This window comes from Lygodium microphyllum, chromosome 1 (genome assembly GCF_053477565.2).
Source record: "Lygodium microphyllum isolate KBCC chromosome 1, Lygodium_microphyllum_v1.1.10, whole genome shotgun sequence".
Lineage (NCBI taxonomy): Eukaryota > Viridiplantae > Streptophyta > Polypodiopsida > Schizaeales > Lygodiaceae > Lygodium > Lygodium microphyllum.
In genome coordinates, this window is record NC_141135.1 from 159,986,467 (window position 1) to 160,014,154 (window position 27,688).

The following is a 27,688-nucleotide window of genomic DNA, read 5'->3' on the forward strand; positions in this document are numbered from 1 at the left end:
AAGCGGTCTGTTGTGGGCTCCAGTACACCTGGCGGATGGGTAGAGCCTCCAGAGCGACCACTGCCCATGACCCTGCCTCGATCATGAATATCGTGTCGTGCATCTTAGCTCATACAAAAGGTGACGGCCCTGGCTGACTACTTGCCAACAGAAAGCTCCCCATGAGATACACCCAAGGCTGGGCACTATACGTCGAAGGATACAGCATGCTCCTCTCCACACGAGCTGCGCCTCCTCACAAGACCAAAGGCAGTGCTTTGGGGTTTCCAAAGGCTGCTGTGTGCAGCGCTTACAACCTCCCTCCTTCTGCATTTGGGCAAGCCAGCTTTCCACTGCCAAGTCTCCATGTGTCACCAACCATAAAAAATACGACACCCTCCTCGGCCTCCAGCTATCCCATAGGCGGTGCTAGAAGGTCCATCGGAAGGGCTTTGTGATGCTATGCTCTGCTCAGTTCCTGTTGCGTGACGGCGCCCAGTCCATATCCTCCTGCATTAGTACATGTCTGCCAATCCTGGCAGTGTACTCTAGAAACCTGGGTGGCTTTTTGGCGACCGCAGAGGCTGGCCATAGCCACTCTCTTGGATCCCACTCCAGCTCATCAAGTGGTCTACCCTCCCTGATCCAAAGGCGCCACTCCTTGAGCTGCTTCCAGAAAATATAGGGGTCCACTCGCCAAGTCTTTCCCTGAAGACCCACCACCCAAATCCTCCTCCATGAAAGAGTGGCAATCCCCTCACCTTGTTGCCCTCTGTCAAGGGCTAGACGTCCCCCCTCCTGAACAACGAAGATAGTCCCTTGCGGGGCGCCACCCACTCTACCTGCCACCTGAAGGGGGATGCCTGTTGGTGAGAACCTAGCTGCCCATACCTCCCTGGGCTCTATCGGCTCTCGTATCAGGGGAGCAAGCCACTCTGGAGGTATTGCTGCGTCTATCTCTCTTCTCCTCAACTCCACTCCTCTCGGGCAACCTGATACTCGTTGCAACACCTCCTCGTCCGCCATCCTGTACACCTCCCGCCATGTCATGATGGAACGAGCCGGGCCGGCCTCCCACCCAGCCCACTGGATGTAGGGGCACTCACCTATCTGTGCCCCTTCTGGATCTTTGACCTAGAGGTTCGAGATCACCGGTCTCTTTCCTCCTGGCAACCTGGGGGGCTCTGGATTAGGGCCTTATGGAGGCCCTGCCACACGCGGAGTAGGTTGCGAAGGAAAGGTGATCTGGGGGGGGTGATCTCGGCTGACGTGAAGATCCATCTCAGGGACGGCCTCCACTCACCGCCAAGCCTCGATTTACAATCTTGAAGGCCCTCTTACAGTAAGACTTTCCAGGTCTACCCGCCTGGTGTGAGACCGTGGACAACTAGCTTGTCCAAGAGGGCCATACTTTGATACTTTGGGTCTATGATCCCAAGCCCTCCCTCCAATCTATGTCGTATGATGGTTGCCCACGCTACCTTGGCCCTGGAGTCCCTGGAGCCATCAAACCCAGACCAAAGGAAATTCCGCACTAGGTGGCGAAGCTGCCTTACGCATGATGAGGAGAAGCACCAACACGAGGCGATGTACCAGGCCGTCGCTAGGAGGACTTGGTTAACCACCAGGGCTCGACTGGCTAGTGAGAGGCGAACCGTGCTCCAGTAGGTCAATTTCCTCCAAATAGAATCAAGGACAGGAAGAAACTGTTGGGTAGGAGTGATGTCGAGTTCCACCTGGAACCCTAGGTATCGGACGGTCTGCCCTCTGCTCACCCATCTAATTCCCAGGTGGACACCCCACTCCGCGCTGGAGTTCGGGTCTGTGTGAGGAAACCAACCGACTTTTGCCAATTGATTCTCGTTCCCGCTGCAAAGCAGAACATGTCAAGAGCCAGCCTCACTCTTTCCAACATCAACTCATTGTCCTCTATATAGAGGCCTGTATCATCTGCGCACTCTGAGTCTAACAACTCAGTCTCCTCTCTCACTGGAAGTGGGAGGCCACGTAATCTACTCACACGTGACCTAAGGAAGTGAGACATCGCCTCTGCGAAGAGTAGGAACAGGTATGGGGCCAGAGGGCAACCCTGTCGAACCGATCTCTCCAGCCGAAACTCCTCCCCTCGCTTTCCGCCTATGAGAACCTTGCTGGTTGCCGATCTGTACAGGCTGGAGACCCCACGAATCCAAGCGTGGGGGAATCCCAATTTCACCATGGTGCCCTCTAGGAAATCCCAGTCCACTCTGTCATAAGCTTTCTGGAAATCCAAGAGTAGCACTGCCAGTTTCTGCCCACTGTGCTGAGCCCACTCTGTCGCCTCAAAGAAGGTAAATACATTGTCTAGGCTCCTATCCTGGACAAAGCCTGTCTGTGTGTCATGAATGATATCTGGAAGCACGGGGCGTAGTCGCCTACCAATCATCTTTGCTAGTGCCTTATAGGCCACTGACAATAAGGTGATCGGTCTCCACTGGGATAGCTCCAACTGGTCTTCCCCTTTGGGGAGAAGACTGATAAGGCATGCCGAGAGACTCCTTGGCATTTGTCCTGAGGTGAAGATCTCTTGGAAAGCCCTCAGTAGGGGATCCTTCACCACTTCCCAGTAGGTAGTGAAGAAGGCCTTAGAGAGGCCATCCTCCCCTGGGCATTTCTGCCCATCCTGTATATGGAAAGCCTCCTCTAGTTCCTTCTCTATGAAGGGGGCTAGGAGGGAGTGTCCCATCTCCTCTGTGACGAGGGAGGGATGTGATCCCATACCTGCTGACTGCATCTCTGTCCTCTAGCTGGAGCTGTCTCCTGTTGGAAAAGGCGCGTGTAGCAGTCGGTGGCAATCTCCATCACCTCATCTGGGCTAGAACGGGTCCTTCCATACTGATCCCGAAGGCTGCGTATCTGCTCTCCCGCGGTGCGAGGCTGGTGCACCTGGAAGAATTCCTTGCACATCGTGTCCCCCTTCCGCGCCCAAAAGGCTGTTGAGGTGCGGAAAGAGAACTTCGAGCACCTGTCCTCTAGGCCAGCAATGGCTGCACGCACGCGCACCTCCTGTGTGTGGAGGGTGGGATCCCCTGGTGCCTCCTGCAATAATCTCTACGTGGCTGCAAGGTCCCGCCGGAGTGCTCTCTCCTCCTAGCACTGCTGCCTGGCCTGTTTGGCTAGGGTTAGTAGCCACTTGGGTGGTTTGTAAGGCCAAACCATGTGTGATTATAGGTGGAAGAAGGTGCTTGTCCCCATTTCTTGGGGAGAGAGTGAATAATCTCTATCCAAATTGTCAAGAGAGGCTGGCAATAGATATGTCATGTAAATCTATGGCATGAGAACCAGGCAATAATACCAACGATCAGCTCCCATCTATGGCAATGCTCCTCGGTCCACATTGACTATGAGAAGTTTGGTGTTGAGATCCTGCTCAAAAGGTGGCCAGAAATGGGAAGGGACAGACTAACTTGGACATACTCATACCTGCATGCATGCCCTCTATTTGTGACCCATGCTACCATATGGTTTTTGTTCAGAACGGAATTTTTTTTCTACTAGATGGCATTCATGATACCGATTGGATGTAATTATTGACTCAGAATTCCAGTAATTATTACTTTTATAGTGCAGATTATAAAAGCAGATCCCAGTGGTAGTAAGCGGTCATAGTAGCTGATCTATCTTCCCTTTGAATTGGGCAAGCATTCTGATCATAATTGTGAAACTTGCAGGTTCTATTTTCTATCAAATGATGAACTTCTTGAAATATTGGCTGAAACAAAAGATCCTTTAAGGGTTCAACCATTTTGCAAAAAGATATTTGAAGGCATTCATCGCCTTGAATTTCAAACCAATCTTGAAATTAGTGCCATGCTGAGTGAAGAAGGAGAAAAGGTAGATTTTGTGAAATGGTTCAATCCTAAAGATTCCCAAGGTGCAGTGGAGAAATGGTTGATTCAGGTTTGCCGGTCTTTCTATCCTTAATTCATAAAGATGTCAGTATTACTATTCATATTTTAGCTGGATCTTCCCATCTGTTGAATGAACATCATTTATGTTTGGCAAGTCTATCCCTGAACTTGTAAGAGTTAATGATACGTTCAGGTTGAAGATGCTATGAGAGTGAGCTTGAAAGACGTGATGCTGCGGGCTTTTGAGGCATATGCAAGTCAAGAAAGGGTTACTTGGGTTTTGTCTTGGCCAGGCCAGGTGGTATTATGTGATTCACAAATTTATTGGACAGCAGAGGTCACTGACAGCATACAAAAGGGAACCTTGCAAGTGTATCAACAGAAGTGCAATGAACAACTTCAAGCTATTGTGAATAAGGCAAGTTCGGCATTACAATGATTGTGCATTTGAACATTTGTTTTGTTTAATATTACAGATCAAAATGCTCTTCAATGGATGGGTAAGGGAGTTGAGATATGATTACTGCAAGCTTCCTGTTTCAGCTAAGCTACCTAATGCATGGTTGATTTGTTGGGAACTGATGCTGAACGACCTACAACTGATATCTTACTATGTGAGCTAAACCATATGTATATTTATCAGTGCAAAGACACTCGGATCAATGAGCTAAACCATCTATGATTCTGGAGAAGTTAAAGAATAGAGGGTACAGATGACAATGGTAGTAGTAGCTCAGATTTGGTTGTTCACAACAGGATTTTCAATGATATACTAACATGGGAAAGAGAAGGCACACAAGGAAACATTAGTGCTACAAAGGCGCTAAGAATCCAGCCTACTTGAAGGTGTTGGGTTTCACTCACACCTACGCTTGCAAAGGAGCGTTGGTGATCTCAGTAGGACATTGGGGCACTTTTTACTCTCCGTACGAGAGGTTTTTCCTCCCAGATTTATTCTCTTTATTTTATGTACCTATGTTACACATTTTCAGGCACTTATCGTGTTGCACACACTTCAACAAGTGTGAACACCCTCTTACAACCTTAAGGTTTAAGGGTTGTACCTTGTACTTTCATCTTACACTTTCAATCTATTGTATTGGGTGTCGTCCTTCCACTCTCCACACAGTCTACTCCACTCTCAGCTGAGCTTCGAACCCCTCCAACTCTCACATTTGGTATCAGAGCAGAGTACAGCTCAGTCCCTTCTCTGAGTACAGCTCAGTTCAGCCCCTGTGGAACTGCCCGCTCAGCTGGAACAGTCAGTTCCTGCCTGTGCCAGTTCTTACCCTGCAAACTGTGCCGCCCAGTCAGCTAGAGCCACTGCCAGAGAAGTCGTCTTGTTTGCCTCCTCCAGTGGAGCAGTCCCAGCTCGACTACCATCAGCACAGTAGTGTTTGTCACCTGTGCTGTGCCCGCCTGCGCCCTATGCTGCACCTGCTTGTGCCACCTTGTGCCCTGCGACGTCTGCTTGTGCTGCTCCCCTGCAGCCCGTCTGTACCCTGGTACCAAGTGCCGCCCCTGCGCAACCTGTCTGTACTCGTCCAGTGCACCTCTGGCCAGCACTGCCCGCCTGTGTCCAGCGCCGCCCCTGCAACCTCAATGCTCAGACGCTAGTGCCGCCTAGCCTATCTGGTTGCCAGTCCGCCACTAGTCCACCACTAGTCTGCCGCCACTTGCTCCGGGCTCCAGCCACCAGCTCGACTGGTTCCTATGCCAGGTACAAATTTTTTTTGAAGTAAAAATTACTTTTTTGTTCCAGATTCATCTCTGGGGAAGGGGCTTTTGCCGGGGCAAGCACAAGCAGTATTGATATGTGTCTAGGACACAATTTATACAGAAATTTCTTGGCAAATAAGTCAAGAATTTGGGGCTTTTGGGTTTTTGAAGACATTGGTACATGCAGAGCTGTTCCAGTCTGAAATAGATTGTTTGTGAGCATTTTGGGGCAAAAAAATTTGGGGCTTTTGCTTCTACAGTGTTGGTGAGCATTTATTGCACCTTGGACTGTGTGCATTACAGACAATTTTGCCAGAGTGTACTTTAGTTTGCTAATTGCAACAAATTACTTGTTGTAATTTCTGGAAATTTTGAGATTTCCACGTTGGTCGAGCTAGGACATTTCTCTTTTGCTCTTTTTTTTGGCATTGTTTATCATGGCAAATCAGGGAGTGATGTATTTACCTATGTATCCAAGGAGGAGAGGTTGGATGGTAACAACTATTCACTTTGGTCCTTCATGATGAATAATGTGCCGATTGTGAAGAATCTTTGGGACTATGTCAGTGGTGAAGAAGTTAGGCCCGAAGTTGTGGCTCGTGCTACTTCTCCTCCTGGAGGACATGGACAATGGGCAACTCAGCCTGCTTCACTTCAGCCACTTCCCAAAGATCAGCAGCACAAAAGCATGGGATACACAGAATGCACAGGCTTTGTTGCTGATTGCATTTGTAGTTCAGTGGTCTATTATCTCTCACATTCAGTCTGCAGCTTCTTCACGAGAAGCTTGGCTAACCTTGGAGTAGATGTTTGCTGGTAAGAATGACACCCGCATCTCTTTCTTGAAGAAAGAGCTTGAGACACTGAAGATGGATGAGGGTGATTCTATGTAGGATTACCTAAATCACCTAAACAAAATTTAGGACTTGCACGTGTAGCTTATGAATGCTGATGAGTATTATCAGATGCATAGATGATATCTACTACATTGAATTCATTGCCGCCCATGTATTTGGCCTTTCATATGGCCTTAACCTCATCATGAGGATTGCCCCATAGCCACTTACTTTTCTTTAGCTGGTCAGTTTGCTCTTAGAGGAGGAGCAAACAAGAAGAAAGAGTGTTGTGGATGTTATAGTGTCACCAGGTGGTGATACTTTTTACAGTTGCTTTTCTTATTTACTCATATAAATATTTTATTTTACTTTTCTTTTGTTGCTGTTGCTTTTTACCCCTAGAGTTCTCTTGGAATAAGCCGGGATCTTTTGCATGGCCAAAAGAGACAGCCATTGGGACAAATTGGACTATTGGTTTGTCTGAGCCTTAGGACCAGTTCCCTATTGAATGGGCACTGAAGAATAGAATGCTAGTGGTTTGAGACTGTGTGCTTAGCCAGTGGAGATAGCGCAGGACAATGAGCTTGGCCCAGACAGAAGATGCACATGTGAGAATGCTCACGGAATAAAAGTCACTGTAATTGAGCCCACATTACACTTTTTGATGTGATTGCAATGATAAAAGTTGCTCAGAACAACTCGAGGAATGTAGGGGTCACCATCCCTAAAATTTAGGGAGTTACTATTTTTGGACCCCAGAATCTATTCGTGTCATTATTTTTGTTTTTGCATGAGGATTAATTCTCTGGTCTGTGCTGAGGTCAAATTTTGCACCGATCATGGAGAATTTTAGACCAGAAGGTTTAAACGGGAAAATTATTACGTGTACGCCATGTGGCACAAATTCCCGAGAGAGAGAGAGAGAGAGAGAGAGAGAGAGAGAGAGAGAGAGAGAGAGCATTTAAAAAAAACGTAATAGGCATAAGAGGCAGATCTGAGAGTGAAGTTTTGAGGAGCTGAGGGCAGATTGCTATAGTTTCATCAGCCATGGAGAGTATTTCTTCGTCTCTGACTCATGTACGAAGGTAGAGCTTGCTCCCCCTGATCAACTCTCTCTCTATTCTCATAGGAAATGCTTTACATGATGGGCTGATTCCATCGAAGGTACAATTTTGTGTTTTCTTTGCACTTCTGCTGAGGCAAGAGCCTGACTGTCCAAGTTCATGATCAGCTGTTGGCTTCTCCTATGCAAGAACTAAAGGAAGTAATGACCATGCCACATGGGAACAAGGTTTTTCAGCTTTGATTTAGTGCTGTTTGTGGGACTGTTTTAATGCTGGACATGCTGGACAGTAAGAACAGTGAATTCAGAGATTTGCAGACTGCAATTCTGCACTTGAATCGTTGAGTATTGGACACAGAAAATGCTGGACATGCTGGACAATAAGAACAATTAATTCAGAGATTTGTAGACTGCAATTCTGAACATGAATCATTGAGTTTTGGTCATAGAAAATGCTTTTCTAAAAGGGATGTTGATCTGGACATGCTATAGTGTTCTTATGCAGCTGGGATTTACTCAGAAGAGATGAAAACCAACTGTTCACAGTTTAGGTATTTTGGAACATTATCATTTTTGTAAATTTCCATCTTTTAATTGATAAAAAAATACCGAGAGGTGTGCCGGTCTTCGGGGCCAATCTAGTGCTGAGCGAGGAAGTGAGGTCTCTGTGTTTGTGTGTGTGAGAAAAGACCAGGTATTAATTGAAGGAACTACCGCTTTATGTGAGTCATAGACTGGTTTCATGGTTCCATATAGCCTCTGAGCAGGCTTTTATGGCACGACAGAAGGGCAAGGACAGCCAAGCAAAAAATGCTCCGTAGAGCTCTGGGACTTTAGGCACTTTACAGGATAATAAGAAATAAGGGGGCATGCAAGACAAGAAGGGAAAATGCCATTATTGCAAGAAGCTAGGCCACTATATCACTGAGTGTAGAAAGCGCATAGCCAAGGAGAAGTTAGGAATGTCTGTTTCTGATTCTCCTTCCACTGCTACCGAGTCAACGTCCTTTGTTGCAGACAAGGACTATTGTTTTTATACATGCAATTATGACTCTTCTTGGGCTGATAGAGCATTTAGCTCTACTAAGGATGCAGGCACATGGTTTTTTGATAGTGATGCTTCTAGGCACATCACATCTTGTAGAGATTTGTTTGCTTCTGTTGGTGCAAGCCCAATTGGCAAGTTTGTATAGTGTGCCAACAATGTATCATACCCTGTTAGAGGTATTAGGGAGATTATGCTCACAGCCATTGATGGCTCTATTCTCCACCTACAAGATGCTTTGTTTGTGCCACGTATAAAGAAGAATTTGTTATCTATTTCTTCTTTGGCACGGTGTGGTTTGCAGGTTACCTTTGATTGATGCTTTTATAGCATACACATATGCTTGATGGATTACGTCTCTTGGAGAGACCTCTTGAGCACTTATGCGAGTGATGTATTTTGGGGAAAATGCATAGGTTTTTGTTTCCCCGTGACGTTGCTTTTAGAGCCACAGCCAGGTTACAGTTAGTACACTTAGATGTATGTGGCCCTATGCAGATAAAGTCATTGGGATGTTACTATTTTGTGACTTTTATTGATGACTTTACTTGCTTCTGTTGGGTCTATTCTTTAGTGAAAAAATCACAAGTGTATGATGCTTTTTTGGCTTTTGTAGCACTTGCTGAGAACCAATCTGGCTGTAGGGTGAGGACTCTCCGTTCGGACTGAGGGGGGGAATATATGTCCTCTATGCTGAATTGTTTTTTGAAGCAGAAGGGCATTGTTCATCAATTTGCTACTGCTTATACTTCACAACAGAATGGGATTGCAGAGAGGAAGAATTGGTCACTCATGGAGATGGCTAGATGTATGCTGAAAGCAAAGAGCTTTCCACACAGTTTTTGGATGGAAGCTGTTATGTGTGCTTGCCATGTTTTGAATAGATTCGCCACCAAAGCATTAAAGCAGATCATGCCTTTTGAGGCTTGGAACAGCTAGAAACCTTCTGTTGGGCACTTTTGCACTTTTGGGTATCTTGCATATGCACATATTCCCAAGGTACTTAAAAAAAAGTTGGATAACAAGGCTGTCAAATGCATTTTTATGGGGTACAGTAGTGAGAGCAAAGGATATAGATTATATGATCCCGTCTTTAACTTTAAAGGTATTTGCCAGTAGGGATGTACTTTTCGATGAAAAATCAGAATTATCCTTTGCTGGTTTTCACACATATCAGGCTGCAAGTGATGTATTTAAAGGGCTGTTGTCCATTTCATTTGGTGATTCAACTAGAGTTTTTGAAACCAGCCTTCCTCCTCGGATAGGGTGGTAAATCCCTGATTACAACTTAATTACAGCAGCAAACACGAAAAGCAAATTTGAAAATACAAATTTACCTACTGATCTTGGACAATGCACATCCAGTTGGTCACAAAATTGGCGCCCCTTTCGGTATTTCTTTAGCTTTATTGAAGAAAAAGTTGATTTACAATGGGATTCTCCCAATCCCTCTCGGTATTTCAACTCCCCTTGCTGTCCAAAGTGACCAGCAAGTCTTCAATCTATTTTGCCCCTTGATTTGGGCACTCAATTGGCCTTCACCCACTTCATAGATGACGGAAATGCCCCAAACTCAATCGCCGGCTAGTCCTCCACCTTAATTCAGCTGAAATTCACCTTTAGCCTTGTTGAATCCAAGTCTTGGAGCTTCCAATTTGTGGCACGCTTTCCAAGGCTGCTGGTAAACCCTAATTTTTGCTTTAAATTAGGGTTTATAGCAAAGAAATTTGCAATTTCTCAGCCTCCAAGGGTCCAAATGCCAAGATCTTCGGAGCAAGGCTGTGAAATGGCTAGGAGATGAGAGGGAAAGCTGTAGAGAGAGAAAATTAAGAGTTTTGTCGCGAAGAATGACTGAAAATCAGTCAAGTGCAGCTGTTGCCCTGCCACAACAGCATGTAGATGTAAAGAACTGAAGAAAATCAGTCATTTATTGCTGTTGCCTTGCCTTAATAGTCTGTACATGCTGTCTCCTGTTGTTGATTGGTCTTCTTCTGCCCCAAGTTGCCTCAAGTCCTCCAATGGCTGCAAATCAGACCAATAGCCTCCCCTCCCTCTCTCTTGCATGCTGAATTTATAAAAATACCTCTCTCCAGCCTCTAAAGACGTTTTTTAGTCTTGCATGGGCATTTTTGACAAGTGGCAGCCTTCCCAAATGGGTTTTTCAGTATTTTTCATAATTAAATATTAATTTTCAGTCTTTAAATAATAAAAATTAATGTAATAATTATTTTGGTGCCGTGAAAAATAATCCGACTGGCTAATAGTTAAATTGGCTAGTTCCATTCCCGATTGTCTCTGCACCATCTTTGACCATCAGATTGGCGTTAGGTACCATTAAATGCCACTTCTCTAGTGTCACCAACTGACATTTATGGCCAAATGGATGACCTAGGCCAACAACTGGCACCAGATACCACCAAGTGCTTGTGCGGCATAACTTACAGCAACTTTTTTCTTTGATATCCTGTGATTTCTTTAGGTCCCGGGCTCGTAAATTTACTTTAACCCCAGTTGCACCTCACATGTGCAACATTTACTTAATCATGTGATCAAAAATTAATCCACATGTTAAGTGAGGTTTTAAAAATTCATGTCCTCATGACAATTTTAGCAAGTGAACTTAATGTTCAGCCAGTTGCTCCATTGGATAATGCAGAAAATCAACCAATGGCTGATCTGAATATTCAGCAAAGTGCTGAATCTGAAATTCAGCAAGAGCTTGTGTACAGTCAGGAGGCAAGACAAATGCCTAGATGGTATTTAAAGACTAAAAGATAGTCATTTGGATGCTCCCATGGCTGGTGGTACTAGAAGACAAGCTTATATGCATGATAATGCACATACTATGGAGTCTGTTATGGCAACAAATACAGTTGATAATGAGGAGCCTGAATGTTTTGAGGATGCACAACATAGTGTGCATTGGATGGCAATAATGCAAATTGAGTTTGATTCCATCATTAAGAATCAAAGATGGGATTTAGTGTCTTTGCCTATTGGGAAGAAAGCCATTTGAACAAAATGGGTCTACAAGTTGAAAAGGAATGCAGATGGATCCATTGATAAATATAAAGCCAGGCTTGTAGCTAAGGGCTATGCATAGAAGAAAGGCATTGACTCTGAGGAGACATTTGCTCCTACCTCCCGCATGACTACCATTAGGTCTATGATTGCTTTGGCTGCCCATTATGGATGGACTGTGCATCAGTTAGATATAAAGACTACATTTTTACATGGGGAATTTCATGAAGAAGTATATGTACAGCAGGCCATTGGTTTTGCAGTTGAGGGATCCGAACACTTGGTTTGTAAGCTGAAAAAGGCTTTATATGGCTTGAAACAAGCTCCTAGAGCTTGGTACGCAAAGATTGATGCTTTTTTACTTAGCCAAGGGTTCATAAATAACCCATCAGAGTTTACTCTTTACGTATGTAAAGGGGGGGGGGATCAATGCTGATCATTTGTCTATATGTTGATAAACTTTTGCTTACAAGGACACATGTTGATCAGATTTTAGCATTTAAACAAAATTTGCAGCAAACTTTTGAAATGTTAGACTTGGGGTCTTTGCATTATTACTTGGACATTTAGCTCATTCATGATGCTAGAGGTATTGGTTTATCATAGTCAAGATACATTGGTAAACTTCTTGAGAGGTTTGGCTTATAGGATTGAAGCCAGTCTCACCAATGGAATTAGGACTGAAGCTGTCATTGCATGATGATAGTGACCTGTTTGATATACATGCATACTCTAGCAGTTGGATGCCTTATGTACCTATGCAACACTAGGCCGGACATACAGTTTGCAGTTTCAACCTTGAGCAGATATATGCATCAGCCACGCATGTCACATTGGCAAATTGTCAAGTGTGTTTTCCGTTAGTTGCAGGGTATTGGATCTCTTGGCTTGCTTTATGCCAGGGGGGGACCACTGCACCTACATGCTTACAGTGATTCTGATTGGGCTGGTGATTATGATTCTTGTCACTCCACTCGTGGCAATTGTTTCTTCCTTGGCTCATCTTGCATATCTTGGCTTAGCAAGAAACAGTCCACTGTTGCCACATCGTCATGTGAAGTTGAATACAAGGCAGCTTTCACTACCACAATTGAATGTGTATGGCTTAGACGCTTACTAGCTAATCTAGATGTATCTGTTACGGAGCCTACTCCTTTGTTTACTAACACTCAGAGTGCCATTACAGTGGCACGAAATCCAATGTTTCATGCACGCACGAAACACATTTAGATCCATTATTACTTTGTCAGAGAGATGCTACATGCCGGAGATATCAGCCTTGCCTATTGTCCTACCACCAGTAATGTGGTAGACATCTTCACCAAGGTGTTGCACACACTTTGGGTGTGAACACCCTCTTACAACCCTAAGGTTTAAGGGTTGTACCTTGTACTTTCATCTTACACTTTTAGTCTATTGCATTGGGTGTCATGCTTCCACTCTCCACACTGTCTACTCCACTCTCAGTTGAGCTTCGATCCACTCCAACTCTCATAGAAGAGATGTACAGTCCACATGTTGAGGAGATAAACTACACTCCATTTATCCCAAGGACTCTATCTAGCTCCATCTGAGGATTTATTGTGCTTGTTTGGGAGTCATCAGGTTAAATATGAAAAACCTCTTTCGTTTGGAGAAACCAAGAGGACTTGGATAAAGCATCCAACAAGGGTTTCCTTGCAGTGTATTGGTAAGTAATCTGAGAGGTGTTTGATCTCTGACCCCTGCAAGGTAGTGGTCATTTCTTGAGAGATGACGGCATGTCCTTGAGGAGTGCCTTTGTATACAGGATGAATCTCACATGCAAGAAAGCATGTATTGGGGATGGTGGGGGACTGCTGTGGTGTCTCTTGGTGGTTGGTATGTTGTAGGTAGAGGCAAGTCCCACTAGATGGGGAAAACTTGTAATGCGCCTAGGGCTGGATGGGGTCATCTCTTACAGTTTAAATGGAGGTTCAACTCTAACTCGGGATAAGCACATCATAAAAGCCACAACACTGAGCAGTCTTCTAGATTGAGTAGGGGATCCTGCATTGCTATCAAGCATTGGAGTGGCTTAAACTGAAGAGGGCTGGTGAAAGTGGTTGGAAGGAAGAGGGGAGGAACGCTATGTAAACAGGTTGAAAAGGGGGGTGGAGGGGTGTGTGGGGCAAAAATGTGGGTGGGTGAGAGAAACTAAAACAGGGATATGGCTGGTAAAATGGCAGGGCTGGAAGGAAGTGGGAGGAGCAGCTGGCCTGATAGATGGAGGCTGGGGAGAGGAGACAGACTAGGTGGAGAGGTCTGCCTCCTAATGGAGGGAGAATAGCTCAAGTGGGAGGTGTTGTGGATATTTGCAGCATATGGCAGGATTGGAGGAAGGCACGAAGGTGGAGGAAAGGCGCAGGGAGAGGAGGATTGGTGGGAAGGCTGAGGAAGGGCACCGGGAGAGAGGAGGCTTGGCAGGTGAGAGATGCGGGCCATCAAGGAGGGCAGCAGCTTGCTGGGATGAGCAGCAGCCAAGCAGGGGCGGTGAATGAAAACATGAGGGCTGACCCAGAATGCACAAGAGCCTATGAACAACACGACCAACAAATGACTGCTCAGAATGAATGGAACTCAATGAAAGAATGCAGGATACAATGCCCGGAGGGCTGAAGATAACTCCATAGCCACAGGAAATGTTCATGTTTGGACTTGACAGTAGCAGGGATGCTGCTTCTTGGTTTAATCATGAGGGGAGCTCTAGTATTTATTTTTTGGTTTAAACACCATAATTAACTGTCAGTTGCATAGGTACAAATAAATGAAACTTGTTCTGATAAGGGGCTTCCCATGGTGGGTTGTATACTGGCTTTTTCTCAGTGCAATCTTAGACACCTCTACTGGGGAGTAGGGTCTGCTTTACTTATGTTTTAACCAACTGCATATATAGTTGCTAAAATGGCTCGGCTGAGGTGGTAACTACCTTTTAACTGAAATTTTATGGTAGTTGCATATACTTTTTTTTTTTGCAAGTAAAATGTGGCTGATTATATTACTCAAAAAAATTGATTACAATGGAGTGCTCATGCTCAACAGACTAGCTGGAGCTGATGAAAGTCACAAGTACATCATGTATACAAGCATCTCAAGGTGGTCTGGGGGGGATGGGAGCAAGAAGCCATGGAGGGGGGGTGTATTCCCATCTAGGGCTACCTGCGTACATCACGAAAAACAGGTCCTAGCCGCCCCAAGTATGCATGAAATGACATCGGAGCTCCTGACGAGCCTTGGACTCGCCCTGCATCTGATCCCATTGGCCATGGACGGAGTGGATGATGGAGGTCCAGAGCTCTGCTAAGGTCGCATGTGCTCAAAGTCTCTCCGCCGAAAGCCTCCTGACACCACGCCTTCTAGATATGCCAACCAGTAAGACTGCCTATGATATCCCATACCTCAGAGCGGTCTGCTGTGGGCTCCAGAACCTGGCGGATGGGTAGAGCCTCTAAATGACCACTACACACGAACCTGCCTCAATAATGAATATCGTGTCTTGCATCTCAGCCTCATATAGAAGATTACAGCCCTGACTGACCGCTTGCTAGCAAAAAGCTCCCCATGAGATAAATCTAAGGCTGGGTGCTATATGGCGAAGGATGCGGCATGCTCCTCTCCACATGAGCTGCGTCGGCTCACATGCCCAAAGGCAGCGCAATAGGGTTTCCAGAGGCTGCTGTGTGCAGCGCTTACAACCTCCCTCCTGCATCTGGGCAGCCCAGCTTTCCACTGCCAAGCCTCCATGTACCAGCAGCCATAGAAAATATGATACCCTCCTCGGCCTCCAACTATCCCATAGGCGGCGCCAGAAGGTCCGCCGGAAAGGCTCCGTGATACTGTGCTCCACCCAGTGCCTGCTATGCAACGGCGCCCAATCCATATCCTCCTATATCAGTGTGTGTTTGCCAATCCCGGCGATGTACTCTAGGAACCTTGGTGGCTTCTTGGCGACTGCAGTGGCCGGCCATAGCCACTCTCTCGGATCCCACTCCAGCTCATCAAGTGGCCTCCCCTTCCAGATCCAGAGGTGCCACTCCTTGAGCTCCTTTCAAAAGAAAAAAGGGTCAAGCCGCCATGCCTTCCCCTGAAGGCCAATCACTCGGATCCTCTTCCATGAAAGGACAGCTATCCCCTTGTCTTGTTGCCCTCTGTCAAGAGCAAGACGCCCCCCCCCCCCCCCCCCCCCCCCCCCCTGTACGGTGAAGAAGGTCCCACGTGGAGCGCCACCCACTCTACCTGCCACTTGTAGGGGGATGCCTACTGGTGAGAACCTAGTGGCCCATATCCCTCCGGGATCTATCGGCTCTCGTATCGGGGGAGCAAGCCACTCCTGAGGTATAGCTGCGTCTATCTCTTTTCTCCTCAACTCCACTCCTCTCTGGCAGCTTGATACTTGCTGCAACACCTCCTCGTCCACCATCCTGTACACCCCCTGCCATGTCTTGATGGTAGCTGTGGCAGCCTCCCAACTAGCCCACTAGATATGGGGGTGCTCGCCAATGTGCGCCCCTTCCCGATCCCTGGACCTGGGGGGTTCTAGATCATCGGCTGACGGTCTATCTGTTCTTGGCAACCTAGGGGGCTCTCGATTAGGGCCTTACGAAGGCCTTGCCACATGTGGAGAAAGCTGCGTAGGAAAGGTGATTTGGGGAGGGGGGGTGATCTGAGCTGACGTGAAGATCCATCTTAGGGATGGCCTCCACTCACTGCCAAGCCTCGGTCTACAATCCTGAAGACCCTTCTGCAATAGGACCTTCTAGGTGTGCCCTCCTGGTGTAAGGCTGCGGACAACTAGCTTGCCCAGAAGGGCCATACTTTGATACTTTGGATCTATGATCCTAATCTCTCCCTCTGACCGATGCCGTATAATGGTCGCACTAGGCGGCGAAGCTGCACTATGCAGGATGAGGAGAAGCACCAACACGAGGCAATGTACCAGGCTGTCGCTAGGAGGACTTGGTTAACCACCAGGGATTGGCTGACTAGTGAGAGGCGAGTCATACTCCAACAGGTCAGCTTCCTCCGAATAGAATCGAGGACTGGAAGAAACTGTTGGGTGGGAGTGATGTTGAGTCCCACTTGGAACCCTAGGTACCGGAGGGTCTGCCCTCTACTCACCCATCTAAATCCCAAGTGGATGCTCCACTCCATCCTAGAGTGTGGGTCTGTGAGGAAGCCAATCGACTTTTGCCAGCTGATTTTCGCTCTCGCTGCAGAACAAAACACCTCAAGGGCTAGCCTCACTCTCTCCAGCATCAACTCATCGTCCTCTATGTAGAGTGCTATATCATCTGCATACTCTCAGTCTAGCAACTCAGTCTCCTCATGAGTCTAGCAACATAGTCTCCTCTCTCACTAGAAGTCGGAGGCTGCGCAATCCGCTCACACGTGACCTGAGGAAGTGAGACATCGCCTCTACAAAGAGTAAGAATAGGTACGGGGTCAGCGAGCAGCCTTGCCAGACCGATCTCTCCAGCTGAAACTCCTCCCCTCACCTACCACCTATGAGGATCTTGTTGGTGGCCAATCTATAAAGTGCGGAGACCCCGCGAATTCAAGCCTGGGGGAAACCCAACCTCACCATGGTTCCCTCTAGGAAATCCCAGTCCACCCTGTCATAAGCTTTCTCGAAATCCAAGAGTAATACAGCTAGTCTCTGCCCATTGTGTTGAGCCCACTCTGTCGCCTCAAAGAAGGTGAATACATTGTATAGGATACTCCTATCCTGGACAAAGCCTGTCTGTGTGTCATGGATGATGTTTGGTAGCATGGGGCGTAGTCGCCCACCAATAGTAGGTAGAAAAGAAGGCCTTAGAGAGGCTATCCTCTCCCGGGCATTTTTGCCCGTCGTGTATGGAAAGCCGCCTCTAGTTCCTTCTCTGTGAAGGGGGCTAGGAGAGAGCGCCCCATCTCCTCTCTGAAGAGGAACGGGATGTGATCCCAGATCTGCTGCCTACATCGCTGTCTTCTAGCTGAAGCTGTCTCCTACTGGAAAAGGCGCCTGTAGTAGTCAGTGGCAATCTCCATTACCTCGTCTGGGCTAGAACGAGTCCTCCCATACTGATCTTGAAGGCTGCGTATCTGCTCTCCTGAGGTGTGAGACTGGTGCACCTGGAAAAACTCCCTGCACATCGTGTCCCCCTTTCGTGCCCAAAAAGCTGCTGAGGTGCGGAAAGAGAACTCTGAGCGCCTGTCCTCTAGGCCAGCAATGGCTGCTCGCACGCGCACCTCTTGTGCATGGAGGGTGAGATCCCCTAGTGCCTCTTGTAACAATCTCTGCGTGGTTGCAAGGTCTCGTCGGAGTGCTCTGTCCTCCTCCCAGCTCTGCTGCTTGGCCTGTATGGCTGCCTCTTGGCAGATTCTGCTCGATTCGGCTAGGACCTCTGCAACCTCCTCTGTGATCCAGTCCCTCTTGTCCCATTTCCTGGTCCAAATCTGCTCTATCTGTCTCGTCACCTCCTCCCTCCTATAGATCGAGTCAGGGATCCGAGAGGATCGTGTGTCTAGGGCAGATGCTGGGGGATCTAGTGTCAAGAGTCCGGGCAATGATCGGACAACATGGTTCCCGCCAAGTGGTCAATCTGGCCTCCCCGAGATCCTCCCCACTCTCCCACATAAAACCTATGCAACTGCTCCAGTAGGACTTCACCTAGCTGCTTGTATCTCCAAGAGAAGTCCAGCGACCTTTCCCTCGTGTGGAACGTAGGGTCTCTCCAGGTATCGCGTGCTCCTACTGCCAGTAGAAAGACCTCCCATGCCTCCTGCTCCTCCACTGCCATGCCCTGGTAGTTTCTGCGTCTGCCCTACTGGTCCTCCAAAGCCTCCAAGTTGTTGAAGTCTCCTCCAACGATCCAGGAGTCCACCTCTGGGAGTCCCTCCGCGATCTCCACCTAGAACCTGCTGCATGCCCTAACCTCTGTAGGGGCATAGACATTGAGGACTCCAAGGCAAGAGTCCCCAATATCGAATCTGATCCATAGAACCCTCCCTGCCACTATCGTCCCGTGGTCTCATACACAGGCAGTGAGACTCGAACCAATAGAGGTGCATACGCCTCCACTCCTACCATGGGTACCTATGGCGTATTCCCAGTAAGTATGCGAGCTGCCCGGGAGCACCTTCCCTACCCGTTGGGCCTGGGTGGAAGTGAGTTTGTGCTCCTGTAGAAGTAAGATGTTGATCCGTCTGGCAAGGGTAGGCTGCAGCTCTTGCCGAACAATCAACTTCCTGGAACCAGGTGCCCCACTATAGTGGAGGCTATTCACATTCCAGGATGCAAGGTGTAAGCTCATGGGGAAACCTACGACTGAACGAACAGGCATCTGTTTGGTGTGGAGGTTGTTGATGGAGAGGAAAAACTATGGGGCATGCAGATACGCTTTGCGGTAGGTCTGGACAGCGAAGTCTAGTTCCCCGTGGTGGTCCTCGACCGGACCATAGGCGTGATAGATGCTCGAGGTGGTACTATCAATGCCTCTATTAGCCATACTGAGAGTCGTGACTCTGTGCACTTGTAGAAATGGGCCGCCTATGCCAAGGGCCACTCAGGCACATTCTTCGGAGCTCTCCACAGTGGAGTGGCTTGGAAGATAATGCTCAAGTGTGGGACCTTAGCACCAGCCCACTAGTTAATGCCTATTGCTTGATGCTCAATGTGGTGGTAGCGCAGGTATTGCCCTGGTTGCCCAGTCACAATGACATGCTGCCTAAAGGAGTGACCTTCTTCCTCAATCTCCAAGAATTTTGGTATACTCTTTGTGTCTTTCATAGCCACTCGTACCTTTGGGACTCGTGCAACTATCACTGCATCCGCGAAGGAGGCAGGAAGAACTGTGCCGAAGAGCCGTCCAAAGTCCTCCACTAACTGGCGGTACTCTACCACCAGTCCGGGGAATAGTAAGGTGACTGGGTGTTTGAGAAATCTGTTGTGGAGCGCAAATGTCTCCACTGTGAAGCCGCTATACCAGGGAATCATGTAGATGAACCCCTTTGTGGAGGCATAGTGCGAGCTCTCCACTAACTCACTAGCTGCATCCGCAGAGGTGAGTCGACAAACCATGAAGATCCCTGGGCCCATGAGGACTGCCTCCATGATCTGCGCTATGCCAATGCGTAGCGTGGAGTGGAGCCAATCGTGCAGCTGGGCCCTCGATGGGGAGTGTCCTACGACCTGACCAAAGATCGCTGTTTCTTTCAACTCCAGCTCTGTGGCCCGGAGTGCCAAGAGCTGTTCCTCAGAGAGGATGATGCGCACGGTGTTCGATTGGGGGGCACTCGCATAATGCGCCGGCATCTAACTAGAGGTTTCCATTGTGTGTCCCTATTGGGAATTTGCCTATCACGTTGCTGTGCTACCGGGGGGGGGGGGGGGGGGGGGGATTTTTGTTTTCCAAACGGTGGTGTGACCGCCTAGCCAGGCCTCAGGGCAAGGGAGCGCGCACACCGGGGGGGGGGGGGGGGCAGCGGGCGGCTTGGGGGGAAAGGCGGAGCACAGGCAGGCCCAGGGCGGTGGCCAGGTGGGTGGGTGGGCGGGGGCAGGCGGGCGGACGGGGGGGGGGGGGGGCGCAGGGCAGGCGGCGGACGCAGGGTGAGCAGGCAGCCGTAGGGCGGGGGGGGAGGGTTGGTGAAAGGGGAGAAGGGGACTAGCGAATGGGAGGGAGGATGGTTGAACGGGGGGGGGGGGGGGGGGGTAGGGTTATCGAACGGGAGGGAGGAGATTGGCGTAGGGCCGGGGGGGGGGGGGGGGGGCTGGCGTGGCGGCAGTTCAAACGGAGACGGGGGGCAGCAACGATGCGATGGCAGGAGTTGGTGTGCTTATAATGCTTAATGTAATGCTAACCAATGGTAGTTGCATACACTATGGTAAGTACTGCTTCTTTTTGTAACCATTGGTTGTGATGTGCTTGGAGAGTCTTTGCAGAAATAGAACTACACATTTTGATCATACGGTTCATTAATTGATGTGCTTGGTACCATATTTTCTCAGGTTCGTGGAAAGCTTACAAGCCTTGAAAGGAAGACCATTGGAGCATTGATTGTCATTGATGTGCATGCACGTGATGTTGTGAAAAGTCTGGGGGATGCTAATATTTCAGATGAGACTGATTTTGAATGGATAAGTCAACTCCGGTAAGAATACTGTCTTAAAGGAATATGTTAAGCCTTCAGAAGCTAATTTTTGTTGCTCAGAGTCTCTTCAATGTTCATGTTTCATACATTGGAGGTGCTATTGATTACCACTTTTTTGCTTTTCTATACCGTATGTTGGCTCTTCTCAGAGCTTCAGTCTAAACCAGTTGTGAGTATGGCTACAAATATCATATCATCTGACTATTTGAGTATTCAAGATAAGCCTAGCCCCAAGTGGACCTGCCTTTATATCCATAACAACATGCATCATGTGAAAAGAAGTGGAAATGAATAATAGTAATAGCTTTAACAGATCAATGGATCAGGCTGTTCCTTGGGGAGAGGCTAAAGGAGCCAAAAAAGAAGTGGATAAAGTGGAAGACATGTTTGTTGATTGTTACAAGATGGGAGGGTGTACTGATTTTCAAGGAGAATAAAGTGGCTTTTATGGTGTAAGAGAGGGGGGAATATGAGGAGCACATAGTGAGGGTAGTATTATGACACTCCAAAATTATCATGAAAACAAGTCAACAGAGATGGCTAGTACTACGATATTTCTAAACCTTTATTCTCATAAAATATTATCTGTTTTTTATCTTTTCTTGATAAATATGCTGAAGCTTGTCTCATGTACATATTCCATAGAATGTTTTACTTAATGATAGAACATAGATGGGAAGCCAATACATGTAAATGTTGTAACAAATCATTTCTGCAGAAGAGCACAAATAAATATGGAATGTCAATGCAGATTTTGAGAGCTGATTTCTTTTATCATGAAGATTCATTTTACAATTAATTTAAGTTCTGCTAGTGATGATTCCTGCTCTGCCGGTTTGAATCATGTTAATGATTGAAACTATGACTTATGTTACAGCTATGGATATGAGAATGGTGTTGTTGTGGTGCGAATGATAAATGCTTCTCAGAATTATGCATTTGAATATCTTGGAAATAGCAGCCGCTTGGTGATCACTCCATTGACTGACCGCTGCTATCGTACTCTCATGGGTGCTCTTCATTTGAATTTAGGAGGCGCTCCAGAGGGTCCTGCAGGTTGAATCTCAATGAGCTATCCTACATAACAATATCCTAACTTATATGTTGCATTCTTTAAGCCACAAAAGGCAATACATTTCACTTAATATTTCAGGATAGCACTCTGACTCTGCATGATAAGGGGTCCGGTAACATTACATCGTCTCTTTGGTAATAAACAAGGCTATATTTTATTTGCTCCTATCTCCTTTCTAGGAGCTCACACACACACACACACACACACACACACACACACACAAACACACAAACACACACACACGAGAGAGAGAGAGAGAGAGAGAGAGAGGCAGAGAGAGAGAGAGAGAGTTTCTCTGTGAGAGAGAGAGAGAGAGAGAGAGAGAGAGAGAGAGAGAGAGAGAGAGAGAGAAGAGAGATGGGGATCGAGCGTGGAGAACGGAGCGATGGCGACCTGCCGTGACCCGTCTTCTGTAGCGACCTGGTTCGAGCTTGCGCCTGCTTTCTTCTGCCCCGTTTCTGCACGCAGGCTCTGCGCCTGTCCGCCATCGTCTGCAGGCCCGCCGCCGGCGTCTGCAGGCCCGCCGCCTTCGTCAGCAGGCCCCGCCCTCGTCTGCAGGCCCTCCGCCTGCGTCTGCTGGCCCCGCCCTCGTCTGCAGGCCCTGCCCGTCCGCCATCGTCTGCAGGTCCGCCGCCTGCGTCTGCAGGCCCGCCGCCTGCGTCTGCAGGCCCTCCGCCCTCGTCAGCAGGCCCCGCCCTCGTCTGCAGGCCCTCCGCCCTCGTCTGCAGGCCCTCCGCCTGCGCCTGCTGGCCCCGCCCTCGTCTGCAGGCCCTCCGCCCTCGTCAGCAGGCCCCGCCGCCTGAGCCCCGTCGTCCTAGTCTGCAGGCCCCGTCTGCAGGCTCCGTCGCCCTCGGCTGCGTGCCCGATCTCCTGTCGCCCCTGCTTCGCAGCAAGTCTGTGGCTGACGGTTCAGCAGAGAGAGAGTTCGTCCTCTGTGTGAAGACAGCAGTATGGCTGGCCTGGATTTGGATTTTCTTGATCGGACGGTGGCAGCCCTTGGCCCTGATTCCGATGCAGAGGAGCCGGAAGATATGGTGCCATGCACGGAGGAGTTGCCGCCGAGTTCTGAACAGCCGCCTGCCGGCAAACGCTCCAAGCCTACGCCTGATGAGCCCATGAGTCCTCCGGAACGCTCCTATGCGCAAGTGGCCTCTGATCCGGTGGATTCGCAGGAAATCGACTGGGAGCATTTGCTGGACTTCGCCAATACTCTGCTTGGCGATTATGTCCAGCATAATACCGAATCTTTTTCTGTTGCGGGAACGGATGATGTGCTGGAAGCCACGGTGGACCCCAAATCAGTCTTGCGATCCTTCTCCGTGTTCTATGACCGTGCAGTTATTCTTTTCTTCACTGGCAGGATCCCAATGCTTTCGCATATTCGCCAGTGGCTGCACCATCTATTGCAAGGGGAGTCGGTTGAGGAGATTTTCCTTGGACCTCGCGGGTTTTATGAGGTCCTGCTGAAATCGGAAACGCATCGCGCTGAGCTCCTGTCCAAGTTGCCGCTATTCTTTGATCGCCGCCTGGTTCATGTTGTGCCATGGCGCCCCATGGCCGACTTCCAGCGTCTGCTTCAACGCGAATGCCCGGTGTGGGTAGAGGTGGAAAACTGTCCGGCGGTCTATTGGCCCATGTTGAAGGATGCGATGGCAGTTGTGGGAACAGTGCTGGTTCCCCCAAGCCTCAGGGCGATGAACCGCAATCGTTTATGCATGCTATGGGACACGGCCAGGAAAAGGCCTGCGTGGCTTCGCCTCAATTGTTCGGGCATGCATCCTTTGTATTTTCGCTTAAAATGGGGCAACTTTGCGGGCCACTGCTTTTCATGTGGTAAATTGGGGCATTTCATGGCCGAATGCCCTGAAAAGCAATCGTCTTCGGATGATGCGCAGGTTGTGCTGCCCAAGGACGACATGGTGCTTGATGCCACGTCCCAGGAAGCCCTCCAGTCTCCTCATGTCATGGACAAAGGCAAACAACAGGTCCGAAGTGTGGATTCCCGTCGTACTGACTGGATTGAGGCACGTCCTCAAAAAGGTAAAAAGTTGGATACAGGCCTGGCGGATCCTGGGCCTTCTGCTTCCCAGGATTCCGTGCGCACGTATACGCGCCGGAAAGAAATGGCCACTTCACAGCAGGCTCCGCGTCCTAGGGCCCCGTCGGGCCCCCGCAATCAGTCTCCAAGGAGAGCCTATACCGACGGCCGCAGAGGCCCACCTGCCAAGCTGGCGTTCGATGCCAAAGGAAATGTTATTACACCCTGGGATCGGCGTTATCCCCGCCCCTCTCCCAAGGCAGTGGATTGCCCTTCTACCTCCAACGCAGGTCACCAGAATTCTTTTGCAGTATTGGCTGATTTTCTGGATGAGGGTGTCCTGGATGCTCTCGCGGAAAAGGTGAAATCGAGGCAGCAGGTGCCTCGTTCCTGACTTCCTTCTTTGAGGATACATGAAGATAGCCACGTGGAATGTGCGAGGCATTTGCTCTCGCCATAAGCAACATGCCATGTGGACCGTCTTGCACGAGAACCAGTGGGATGTATTGTGTGCAGTTGAGCACAAAAGTCATGGTGAAGCAGGAAGAGTGACGGATTGTCATGGATTCCGCCTGTTTTATGCAGGGTCCCATGCTACGCACTATTCGGGCGTGCTGATGATTGTCCATGAGAAATATCAGCCTGTCCTTGTTAAAAATGATGTGCAGGGCCGCTTTCTGGTGATCGAAGTCTTATTTGAAGGCGAGATTTTATGGCTGTTGGGCCTCTATGCTCCGAATGATCCCGCATCCCGGCGGAATCTTTGGTCCACTTTGCAGGGCTCCATGTCACTCGGCCGAAGGGGATTCTTGATGGGAGATTTCAATATGTGTGGCGACTCTTCTCAGTCCACTTCAGGGCATTCGGTAATGGATACGCCGGAAAGCCGGGTGTGGAGTTCTTTTGCTTTGCACGTGCTCAAGCAAGATCTTTGGTCGTGGCTTCACCCTTCTTTTTCAGGGTTTACTTTTCATTCCACACAATATGCAACTACCTGGTCGCGGCTGGACAGAATGTATATCATGCAGGGCGATGACTTTCTTCCCGACATGCTGGAAATGAAGGTCTTGTGGCAATATGCGTTGTCGGACCATTTCCCCCTCCAGCTTGAGCTGCGGGCACACTCTATTGCACCTTTTGTGCAATTCCTGGATAAGCTCCCTTTACGTTTCAACTCCTCTTATCTGAAGCATTCAGTTTTCCAGGGCTATATGCAGCAGTTGATTGAGAGGTTCTTATTGGACTTCGCCTCTGAGGGCTGGCCTTCATTTGCACGGCTGCTCTCTAATGTGCAGCGGGTTGCTCGCCAGTATGGGATCCATCATGCCTCGCTTTGCCGCCGACGTCGACATGCAGCAGAAGACTTACTGGCCTTGGTCCGTTCCTTGCTCCTAGATTCCCCTGATGATGATTTTCTGCTGTCTCTGGAGAAGCGGTTGGCCCATCTCATTCAAGTGTTTCAGCTGAAATCTTATCAACAGGCCAAGCTGCACAACTTGAGGGACACAATGCAAGATAGCACCTGCCAGTCTCATAAGTTCTTTCGCGCCTTGCATGCATCTCCGCCCCGCGAAAATATGACCAGACTCCAGGATTCGGAAGGTCGCATGGTCACGGATCCGCAGACCATTGTCACTATGTGCAGAAACTATTTTATGGATCTTCTTGGTTCCTCTTCCTCGCCTTCTAGCCAAGTTACGCATGCCCGTGCGGTCTTCTATCATCTGGTCCGCCAGCAGGTTCCAGTTGATATGCAAGCCGCTTTGGAGACGGATATTTGCGAGGACGAGGTTATGGATGTTTTGTTGCACCTGCCAAATGATAAAAGCCCTGGCTGGGATGGTCTCACTAATGAATTCTTTCAGACCTCGGCCACGCAGTTGGCAAAGCCATTGGTGGCCATGTTTCAGCAGGTGTGGGAAACGGGGGTCATGCCCTCCTCATGGAAAGAAGACCTTATCAAACTAATTCCAAAGGTCCCTTCGCCGTCAAAGTTGCAACACTGGCGACCAATCTCTTTGATGGGCTCCATGTATAAAATCTACTCCAAAGTGCTGGCGAATCGGCTCCACAAGCACCTTCCAGCTATTGTGCATCCTCTCCAATATGGTTTCATTAAGGGCCGCAACATTCTGCATAATATCTTAAATGTGCAAATGGCCATTGACTATGCGCGGCACTCCGGTCAGGAAGTGGTATTGATCCAATTGGACTTGGAAAAGGCATTTGATTATGTGGACTGGTCTTTCATTGCAGACCTCATGTCGGCTATGGGCTTTGGTACCCGAATGTCCCGATTGATCTACACCATTGGTGCTGAGGCTTCCTCCAGAGTTATGCTTAATGGTGGAGTTACAGAGCCATTTGTCCTTGCACGCTCGGTCCGACAGGGTTGTCCTTTGAGCCCTCTCTTCTTTGCCCTGGCGACTCACCCGGTCCTTTCACTGTTATCCTCCATGGCAGCCTCTGCCCAGCTGGCCGGTCTGTCTCTTCCGTTGGGTCAGCACTTCGTTAGCCAATCTTTGGCGGATGACACCTTTATGATTTTGCAGGCGGACAGGGACAACATTCGAAGGGCATTAGATGTTTGGACACTCTTTGGTCAGGCCTCTGGGCTTCGCATCAATGCCCTTAAGTCAGCCCTTCTCAGTTGTACGGAGCCTGATTTGCAGTCCTTAGGCTGGCAAGGCCGGGTGGTTTCCCGTGGCTCCATTGTCAGGCATCTTGGATACCCATTGGGGGTGGATGTACGGCCAAAAGCCCTGCTGGAGTGGATTTCACAAAAACTGGCAGCAAAGTTTATGTATTGGAAGTCGCAAGCGTGGCCATTCCATGTCCACCTCAAAGTGGCCCAGACAATCATGCTTCCAATGCTAACGTATTTCCTGCCATTGTTGCCATGGACTCCTACTACTTTGAAGGCCCTCACTCAGCCCATCCGTTTCATGCTATGGAAGAAGGACTCACTGCAGGCCGGCATTTCCTGGATTTCTTGGTCACACGCATGTACCCCTAAGCGCATGGGTGGTGGAGCGATTTTGGATGCACACACTCATATGTTAGCTCTCCGTTGGTCCCTTTTTCGTGCCATGTGTGTGGATCACCACCCTTGGTCCATCATAGCCTGTTATTTTCTTGAGGACAGCGGGCTCCGCCATGGCAACACACGGCTTCGGGCCTCCTGGTGGCATGTCCTTAATGCTGACTCTCGTGTTTCCAGTCCCTCTTCCTCTTTGTTACTGCACTTGGTCGCCTCTTGGAAAGTGGTGCTCCAAAAGGCCCGCTGGCACCCAGTGGGGGACCGCTTGCAGACTAACTCCTTTCAGCTGGAATTGTTGGCAGTGTCGAGACTCCTTTCATGGGAAGATAAACATCAACTCAGACCAAGATTTAATCGTATGGCCCGTTTAGGTGTGATGTCGGTTGCGGATGCTACCCTTGCTACTCGCAATGTCCTCGTCTCATTTCGGACTGCTCGCCGACTCTTTAAGATCCCGCGTGGATACCGTGATTTGTGGGAGCAGCTTTCGTCGAAGCTTCAGGGTCGGCAACCCTTCCTGCCTTGACGGTGGATCGCCCTTGGCAGGACTGGGATGTTGCAGGCCGCCTGAGTCTGGAAAAGGCCTCCACTAATCAGGTGTATCATCTTCTTGTTCAAGATCACCAATGGCTGGGAGAGAAAGCTAACACTGTTTGGGGACTGCAGAAATCGCTGTCATGGTGGCACAAAACGCTGATGGAGGGCTGGCAAAATAAGACACCTTTCAAATGCAAGGTTTTTCTTTGGCGGGTAATGATTGGTGGTCTTCCTTTGGCCTCGGCCCTTGCCAAGCGTCGCATCTCGAATGGCAATTGTTTCTTCTGTACCACACCGG

The 27,688-nt window shown here is 48.8% G+C and overlaps 1 protein-coding gene across 7 annotated transcripts in view; it reads left to right on the forward strand.

Moving 5' to 3' along the window:
* LOC148041884 (uncharacterized) overlaps positions 1-27,688 on the forward strand; it is a 269,651-nt gene that overhangs the window by 51,106 nt on the left and 190,857 nt on the right. For all 7 annotated transcript variants that reach the window (XM_087683761.1, XM_087683772.1, XM_087683781.1 and 4 more), the window contains 4 exons: positions 3,690-3,918; positions 4,063-4,287; positions 20,558-20,700; positions 21,578-21,756. In XM_087683761.1, coding sequence (XP_087539887.1) covers positions 3,690-3,918; positions 4,063-4,287; positions 20,558-20,700; positions 21,578-21,756 — 776 coding nt within the window. The remainder of the gene's footprint in view (positions 1-3,689; positions 3,919-4,062; positions 4,288-20,557; positions 20,701-21,577; positions 21,757-27,688) is intronic.